Source organism: Zea mays, chromosome 10, assembly GCF_902167145.1.
Source record: "Zea mays cultivar B73 chromosome 10, Zm-B73-REFERENCE-NAM-5.0, whole genome shotgun sequence".
Classification (NCBI taxonomy): domain Eukaryota; kingdom Viridiplantae; phylum Streptophyta; class Magnoliopsida; order Poales; family Poaceae; genus Zea; species Zea mays.
Genome location: NC_050105.1, coordinates 128,218,408 through 128,227,592, shown reverse-complemented (window position 1 = coordinate 128,227,592; position 9,185 = coordinate 128,218,408). Strand labels below are relative to the sequence as shown.

General features: G+C 49.0%; 1 protein-coding gene across 1 annotated transcript; it reads left to right on the top strand.

Annotated features, from left to right (window-relative positions):
• The first annotated feature begins 6,568 nt into the window (after positions 1–6,568).
• Positions 6,569–8,342, top strand: LOC100285051 (uncharacterized). The gene has a single exon (NM_001367199.1). The coding sequence runs from the start codon at positions 6,891–6,893 to the stop codon at positions 8,247–8,249; it is 1,359 nt and encodes a 452-aa protein (NP_001354128.1). The 5' UTR covers positions 6,569–6,890; the 3' UTR covers positions 8,250–8,342.
• The last annotated feature ends 843 nt before the right edge of the window (positions 8,343–9,185 follow it).

Below are 9,185 nucleotides of genomic sequence, written 5' to 3'. Positions count from 1 at the left end.
CTCTTCTTCCTCAAGCGTCGGGCTAACAGCTTTTCTCTTCTGGCTTCTGGCCTCCCGAAGAGAGACGGTCTCCTGGTTGTGGTCCAGCGGTTGTAGTGCTGCAGCCCCAGCCGCTGAAGCTTTCTTCGGCGCCATAGCGAAGGTCTATAGCTTCCGAAGGTGTTCACGAAGACTCGAAGTGGAAGTGAGTTCACCGGAGGTGGGCGCCAATGTTGGGGACTTGTTCTCAAATGCTATGAGTTAAGAACAAGGCAACACAGAAAATGTTAAACATTAAGATCCTTCGTCCTTCGAAGCATTATTTCCCTTAGGATATAATGATCCCCGGACGAAGGTCATGAAGGATTAACTTTCATCACTATAATATACATTAGTAAAAGACGAAGCATATGAAACATAAAAGATAGCATGAATAATCGTATAACATTATTCATTTAACTTTATTAACTCATCATAAAGGAATAGAAACAATATTGAATTATAAATGTACCTTCGGCTTGGAAGGAAATGAAAATACAAGTGTGACGCAAAAGCAAATGCTAAGTCAGCGTGAACAGTACGGGGGTACTGTTCACCTATTTATAGGCACGGGGTACAACCCATACAAAATTACATACATGCCCTTTACATTTGGTGATAATTCTATAGCATTCTATCGAGGTCTAAATGGCCTTTTCATCTTTAAGTCGGTTCCCCTTTCTGCGAACATGCCGAAGCTTTCCTGCTTCACAGCTTCGGCACTGTGTCAACCTTCGTATCTTTTGAGCTTCTCCCTTTCTGATTCAAGTCCGAAGATACCTGTTCACACATTATACTCCAGAAACATTGTTAAATCATGTTTTTGAGGACCTTCGGAAGCCGAAGGCCCCCAACAGGTACCAGCGTCATCAGTCCGCCTGGGGCTGGCGTTTTGCTGGGAAGCGACACCCGTCGTTGTCTCAGGTGCGAGGAAAACACTCGACATGTCCCCCACAGGGGTGTCGGCGTCGTCGACTCGCTCCGGTCTGACAGCCGACGAGGCGCTGCCTCCTGGCTGGCCATGGTTGCCCCGTCTCCGCCTCCTCCGGCGAGGAGCGTGGCAGGGTTGACTCGGGTGTTCCTCTTCCGCCACGGGGAGATGTCGCCGTCGTCGAGTTCGCCTCCGCTGGGCGAGCCGTCGACCGTCGTTGTTGTCGTGCTGTGGGGGGAGGAGTACCATGTCGTAGCCGCCGTCGGGGGACATGAACTCGAGACTCCCAAAGCAGAGCATCGTCCCGGGCTGAAGAGGCTGCTGAAGGTTGTCCATCTGGAACTCAATGGGAAAGTATTGTCAACACGCAGCGTGCCCCTACCTAGCGCGCCAACTGTCGACGTTTCGGACCCGGGGGACTCTCAACCGGACCGACTAGTGAATTTTGTGCTGCATACCCCTGTCCAGATGGGTTGATGCAAGATGGAACACAAGAGGAGGGATAAGGCTTATATTATCTTGCACCAGGGTGCTTGCAGTAGGGGTTACAAGCTTCACGAGAGAGGGAACGGGTCCTAGGCCTCCTGAGGAGTCTAGTGTTGCGGAGTGGAGCTCGATGTTTGAGTGAGTCCGTCTCCGTTGCCCTTGCTGCCCGTGCTCTCCTCCCCTCTTCTTCTCCCCCCTTCCCTTGAGAAGGCCCTGGGCATCCCCTTTTATAGACACAAGGGGATGGTCCAGCTATACATATGGGGGTGTTGCTATGTGCTAACGTGGCCTGCAGAGAAGTGCTTGAGCCCTATAGAAGCGTAGCTGGTGGTGCGGTCCTGGGCCCTGCTGACGTTTCTATGCCTTCGTAGAGAGCTTGAGGACTATTGACGTCATGGACGCATGCGGGGAACCATCATTACCTGTTGCCGGAGTAATCTAGATGTGACTCTGGTCTTGTTCCTTCGTAGCCTGAGGCGGCTAGCTAGAGGTAGGGTAATGATGTATCCCCTGTAGCGTAGTCGGTCCGAGGCCGAGGTCGGGCGAGGCGGAGACCTTCTCCCGAGGCCGAGGCTGAGGCCGAGGCCTGGGGTCAGGTGAGGCGGAGCTCCCTGTTGCGCCCGAGGCCGAACTCGGGAGAGGCCGTGACTTACTGTTGTTAGTCTTACCCTGGTGGTTGGCACAGTAGTCGGAACGGGGTGAATAGTGTTGTTTTCCTGTCAGAACGATCAGTAAAGGGGCGAAGTGATTGCGGTCATTTCGACCCTACCGACTGCGGCGCGCGTGTCAGGATAAGGTGTCAGGCGATCCTTGCATTAAATGCGCATGCGCTATGGTCGGTGGTAAGGCGATTTGGCCGAGGTTGCTATACGACAAAGTTTGCCCGAGCTTAGCCTCGGACGAGCCGGTGGTGCGCCCGCTGCCTGAGGGGGCCCTTAGGCGAGGCGTGAATCCGTCCGGGACCACTGTTCTTGCCCGAGGCCGGGCTCGGGCGAGACGAGATTGCGTCCCCTGGTAGATGGGGCTTTGACTTTGCGCTGTGCTTACCAGCCTTTACGGTCTGTTTTGAAGATGCTTTTCAGCCATGCTTAGGACTGTTAGGGGTACCCCTAATTACGGTACCCGACATTTATTAACTTCCATCTGTCATAAACTGTGTTGCTCATTAATTTACACGCAAATTTATATCTTACAGTACCATATCCACCGGATACCCGATACCCGACGGATACCCGATGGGTACGGGTACGGATCCATTTTTTTACCCGATTGACTTGGTGGGTATACATATTTGTATAAGGGTCGGGTATGATATCAGATCAGGTATTATCAGACCCGAACACAACACGACCCGCTGCCATCCCTAATAGCGGCAAAGAATACATTGGGCTTTGAAAAGCAAGTTCTTGTTTTTTTAATGAAAAAGAAAGTAGTGTGTGACATAGGCAGTATAGGCCAGTGGGGGATATATACGTAGTAGATAACAAATATTCTTTGCCGCTAGCTTCTCCCACTCAAACGACATGGCTGAGGCCGGGCCATGATATTCCTTGCGCCCTCGCAGCGCCATGCATTCCAGGCCGGCTTGCTTCTCAAGCTGACTAGTTTCTTTGCAAATAAAACGCTGAACATTTTGAGATCCGAGGGCTGTGAGAAAGCATATATAGGCTAAAATACTAATACCGCCTAAAATATACTAATTAATCGTGTTCTAGCTAGGGCGGCTGCAGAGAGCTGGCGGGGGGGACCAGGACCAAATTGAAGCCTGCTGCTGGATTTGTTAATTTGCTTAAGACCTCCGATCGTATAGTAGTTGGGGAACACGCGGAGATCGGGCCGTGATCCTCACACCTGCCTTTTTCTGAGACGTGCTGGGAGCCTGGGACGGGAGAGCGCTCTCTCACTCACTGATCAGTCGCCATATTTTATGCGACATTTGTCCGGTTTCTTTGCCTTTTTCTACCATTAAATTACAACGTTGGAGGCTAATGTTTCCCTAGCTAATAATCCAACGCTTTCGGGCAGAACGTGCTGCGATTGGATCAAAGAAAGCCCAAGTGCTGTGTTATTGGTGACACGCGTCCTAGCTCTTGGTGGAACGGCTGTCCTAACGCTTGTTTTCACTCTCGTTTTAGGACACTAGTTTTTGCAGCTAGACTGCGATCTCGATTTTGTCCATCCTAAGCGCAAAGAGCTCGTCCTAAATTTTTTTTATTTATCACCGATTAGTTCAAAATAAATTAACGGACAATAAATATTTGAGAACGGACGTACTACTCGGTGTATTCCTTTTCCGAGAAAGTTTGTCTCGCTCTAGCCTCCGTGCAGGAACAAGATATTTGAAATCAGTTACTGTTTCTGAACACCGAAAATGTTTGGAAACTTGTTTGCGAAGCACGTGCAGATTCACAACGATCTTTTCTGTCGTAGCGCTGTGTAAGCGCTGGTTTGATAGCAAGAGAATTAGAGGGGATATATTATGGGGGAGCAAATTCGTTGCAATTCATTTTTTCAATAGCAAAGGTTGATTTTGTGACTAGAGATTTAGAGTGGATCACCAAACCAGCCCTAGTGGATTTCCTCTCCCGTCCTCTCTATTTTTTTTTGTCACCAAACCTGCTTTAAGGGTTTTTGGTTCTTCTGACGAAGTAGGCAATTTTATTAAACATAATGAATCCATGATTAGCAAATAGTTATTGTAGCATCACATATGCGAATCATAGACTAATTAGACCTAATACATTTGTCTTATACTTTAGTCCTCGTCTATATAATTAGTTTTGTAATTGAACTATTTTAATACTTATATCTAACATCCGAACATTCGTTTTGGTATGGACTAAAGTTTAGTTTCTGTATTCAAATGGGTTTTCTAAGGGGTGTTTGTAGGGGGGTGTAAACGGTACGGATATTATCCGACCATCCGACCGTCCGAAGAGGCTAATTATTCGGTTGGATAGTTTTTTCGGATATCCACAGAATTTTCGGATTTCAGATTCGAATTCGGATAGTACAGTTCGGATATCGGATACGGATATGATATGACTGATATCCGTCGGATTTCGGATATCCGGATATCTTCTCGGATAACTATCCGGATTTCATATTTCGGATATCCGGACATCTACCAGATATCTTACCAGATTTCAGATTTTAGATATTCGGATAGTTACATGTGGAATCACCCTAAATATCCAAGTTTCAACACAATCAATACTTCACTTTATCATTTTCATATGGGGATTTGAGGTTATGTTCTTATATAATATTTATTGTTCCTGGTAACATATTTGCAATTTTCGGTCGATAGTGGAATATTTGATGAATTTAAATGCATTTTGATAATTTTCCGTAGAAAAAATTATAATAATACACAAATAGTCTAAAAAATCATGAAATTTGATGGAGGAGCAATATATGCCCATATAGCATCCTCAAAAATGTTTGGGACATAAAATCTAAAGATTGTCAATATTTCTTTTAATTCACTTTCACTTGTTACGTGAGTTACATGTGATATCACCTTAACTATCCAAATTTTTACATAATCAATACTTCACTTTATCATTTTCACATAGAGACTTCATATTATCTTTAATAGAATGTTTATTGGTCCTGGTAACTTATTTGCAATTTCTGGTAGACACTAGATTATTTTATGATTTTAATTACATTTTGATGATTTTTTGTAGAAAGAAATTAATAATACACAGATAGCCTTAGAAATTCATAAAATTTGACGGAGGGTTAACATTTGGCTACATAAAATTCTAAAAAATGTTTGGGTCATAAAGTCCATAAGATGCCAGTGATTCTTTTCATTTTCTTACACTTGTTGTGTGAGTTACACGTGAAATCAGCTTAAGTATCCAAGTTTCAACATAACCTTTATTTCACTTTCTCATTTTCATGTAGGGACTTGAGGTTATCTTCTTATGGAATGTTTATTAGTCATGATAACTTATTTGCGATTTTTTGTCGATACTATAATATTTTATGGATTTAAATGCATTTTGATGATTTTCTGCAAAAAGAAATTAATAATATACAAATAGTCTCAAAAATTCACGAAATTTGACGTATGAGTAACATATGTCCATATAGCATCTTCAAAAATGTTTGAACCATAAAAACCACAAGATGTCATCAATTATTTCATTTCATTTCTACTTGTGAAACCCATAATGATTACATGTGAAACCACCATAATAATAAGTGAAACCACATGTCATAATAACACGTGAAACCACATATCATAGTTATCAATATTTTATGAATTTAATTGCATTTTCATGATTTTCTACATAAAGAAATTAACAATACTCAAAATAGCCTTAGAAATTCATGGATTTTTATGGAGGTGTAGCATATGTGCACATATAATTCTAAAAAATGTTTGGACTAAAGGAGATGCTAAATGATTACAACTATGATATGTGTGGAATGGTGTCTTATTGATATCCGACAAAAATATTCGTTACCGACGCTATCCGTGTCCGATTAGCTCCGTATTCGATCCACGACTATCCGTATTTGTATTCGAGAACATCCGTATTTGTATTCATATTCGAAGCTATTCGTATTCGAATTCGAATCCGACTAAAAATATGAAAACAAATATGATTTCATTGATATCCGTCCGTATTCGATCCGGTTACACCCCTAGGTGTTTGGTCCTCTGGCTAAAGTTTAATTGGTGTCACATCAAATGTTTCAATATCATAATTAAATGTAGACTTAACTAGGTTTAATAAATTTGTCTCATCTTTTAGTCTTTGTAATTAATTTAATAATTAGTTTATATTTAATACTCGTAGTTATCATTTGAACATTTAATGTGACAGGGACTAAATTTTTTATGCAATCTCCGGAAAACAATGTTAAGAAGATCTATAATGTCACGTCTCCTATTTTATAGGATCCACCGAAAATAGTCTCTCCTATCTCATCCTTTATCACATCTTTTATTTCAAAATTTCATTTTATAAATAGTGTGTGCAAATTCTATTTTATATGGTCTACTAAAGACAACCATAACGTATACAGACTAACTGAAAAAAAGAGAGTGATCCTGCAATACTCTGCCTCGAGCCGACAGTGCACCAGCATCTGGGTCACAGCTTGATCGGGACCTGGAGGAAGCGCACGTTACCCGGCCGTTCATCACATCGCACATTGACACGACAGCGCCTCCAGCTTCCGACGGGTTACATCAGGTCGATCTGGATCGTCCAAGGTCTCTCCTCAGTCCTCAGACACGTGCTGCCGCGCCCCCGGGCCGTCGGATGCCCGGTGCCGGGGCACCCGCGCCTTGTCTTGTACAAATAGACTAGCATTGCAGTCGAGCCTCGGCTGACCCGTCGCTCACTCATTCTACTCGACGTCTCGAGCTGTGTGCCACGCACAACCAGACCACAGGGAGTCAGGGACAGAGTGGTAGCCCGTCACGGTCCAAATGAAGCTTCTTCCGCGCCTCTGCATGGCCACCGGCACCGGCACCGGCGACGGAGACGGGGAGGGGAGCGCAAGCAGCAGCACCAAGCGGGCCACAGCGGTGTCGTCCTCCTCGTCGACCGTCTCCACGTCGTCCGCGGCGGCGGCGGCCGTGTCGGAGTCGTCGTCCTCGACGTCCCTCCCTTCGCTCTCCTCAGCGACGAGCGCTAGCCTCGCCGCGTCGTTCGTCCACGTCGCCACGCTCCTCCCTCTGTCCGCGCGCCCCTCGCCGTGCGCCGCCGTCGTCGCGGCGACGGGGGGCTCCCTGCCCGGCCTCGTCGTCGCGCGGCCGTCGTGCGTGGCGCTCCACGACCTGTCGACGCTGGAGGCGACCTCCACCTCCGACGCCGCCGCGGGCGCGGGCGCGGGCTCGGTCAAGTGCGTGGCGCGCCTCCCCGGCGGCGGCGGCGGCGGCGCGGCCGTGACGGGGCACCAGGACGGGCGCCTGCGCCTGTGGCGGGTGTCCTCGCGATCGCCTGGCAGGATCCGCCTCGCCGCGGCGCTCCCCACGGTCTCCGACCGCCTCCGCCGGTTCCCCGTCCCGTCCAACCACGTCGCCGTCCGCCGGCACCACCGGCGGCTCTGGATCGAGCACGCCGACGCCGTGTCGGGCGTGGCGGCGTCCGCCGACGGGCGCCTCCTCTTCTCCGTGTCCTGGGACAAGACGCTCAAGGTGTGGGCGGCGCCGTCGCTGCGGTGCCTGCAGTCGCTGGCGGCGCACGACGACGCCGTGAACGCCGTGGCTGTGGCGCCCGACGGCACCGTGTACACGGGCTCCGCCGACAGGCGCGTCCGCGTGTGGGCGCCCCGTCCCCGCCCCCGCCCCGCCGCGCGCGGCAAGAAGCAGCCCGTCTACCACCTGGTCGCCACGCTGTCCCGCCACACGGCGGCGGTGAACGCCCTGGCCGTCGGGCGCGGGGGCCAGGCGCTGTACTCGGGCGGCAACGACCGCTGCGTCCTGGTGTGGGAGCGCGAGGACAGCGCCAGCCACATGGCCGCGGTCGGGGCCCTCAGGGGCCACCGCAAGGCCGTGCTCTCCGTCGCGTGCGCGCCCGGCGGGCTGGTCGTCAGCGGGTCCGCGGACCAGACGGTGCGGGCCTGGCGCCGCGCCGCGGACGGCAGGGGTTACGCCTGCGTCGCCGTGATCGACGGCCACGGCACCGCCGTCCGGTCGGTCGCGGCGGCGCCCCTGCCGGTCCTCCAGAAGCGGTCCCGGGCAGGCGGTGTAGACGGCGGCGGCGGCGACGAGGAGTGGAGGGTGTGCAGCGCGAGCTTCGACGGCCAGGTGCGGGTCTGGTCGCTGCGCGTGTCGTGTTTGTAGCCGGTACGAGTTGGCGCGCAGAAGAGAGCTAGTACATTTTTTTATGTTTTTCCAGATTTGTTGAGAAAATTATACATTTTGTTTTTCGTTTTTAGTTTTTTTGACCGACAAAAGTGGGCAAGGCAGCAAGGAAACATCTCGGTCCGGTTGCTTGTTTAAGTCGATGTTCTCTGCTGCGGATCGTTCCTTTTTCCAAAGCAGAAGGAAAGAACTATTCGACGGCCAACTTGACCAGTCACCATTTTTACGTAAAAATGTAAAGTGTGAAACGCACATGTCCCCGAGTATAAATCTCGAGGGTCGAGGCCAGCCGCCCGGCTGGAGAAACGACCAGAGAAGAGGGAAAAGGTTTTGTTTAGGCTGTGGTCAAAGCGGATGGATTTTTTTAAACCAAATTTTGCACTAGTAGAAAATTGTTCTCGCTGTCGTGTGAATCTAGTAGAAGATTCAACGGCGTAGCGGATGTCCGGCTTTGGATCGCAGAACACGTCGAAACTTGGTCGCTCAATCAGTAGCACTAGCATGCCGGCCTAGCTATATACATAGCTGTTTTTTTTGTTGTTGTGATACTACAATACAACAAGTACGTGCCATTTCCCGGCGCATGATTGCCCTGCACTAGCTGTGGCCTGTGGGGAGTGGGCAGAACGCGCAACGCATGAAGGCTGGAGATGTGAGCCTGTAAATAACTGCCTATCGCTGGGGAGCTGGATCGGCATGCAGGCGAAGTCGTTCTCACGCTAGTGGCGTTGCTGGTTGGGGTGGACGTGAGCGTATATATCAGCTGGGCTCGACTACGACAACAAGATTTCTGTCACCTTTTCTGCCTGTCTCAACGAGCTAATCTAATCATCCCTCCCTGCCGCCGTGCCGCGCATTGTGTTTTTGCCTTTCAATAAAGAACATCATACTTGGTCTAGCAGCAGATGCGTGGGA

What these genes read in the sequence shown, in the direction of transcription:
- LOC100285051 (NM_001367199.1), top strand. Translation starts at nt 6,891, where the DNA reads ATGAAGCTTCTTCCGCGCCTCTGCATGGCCACCGGCACCGGCACCGGC.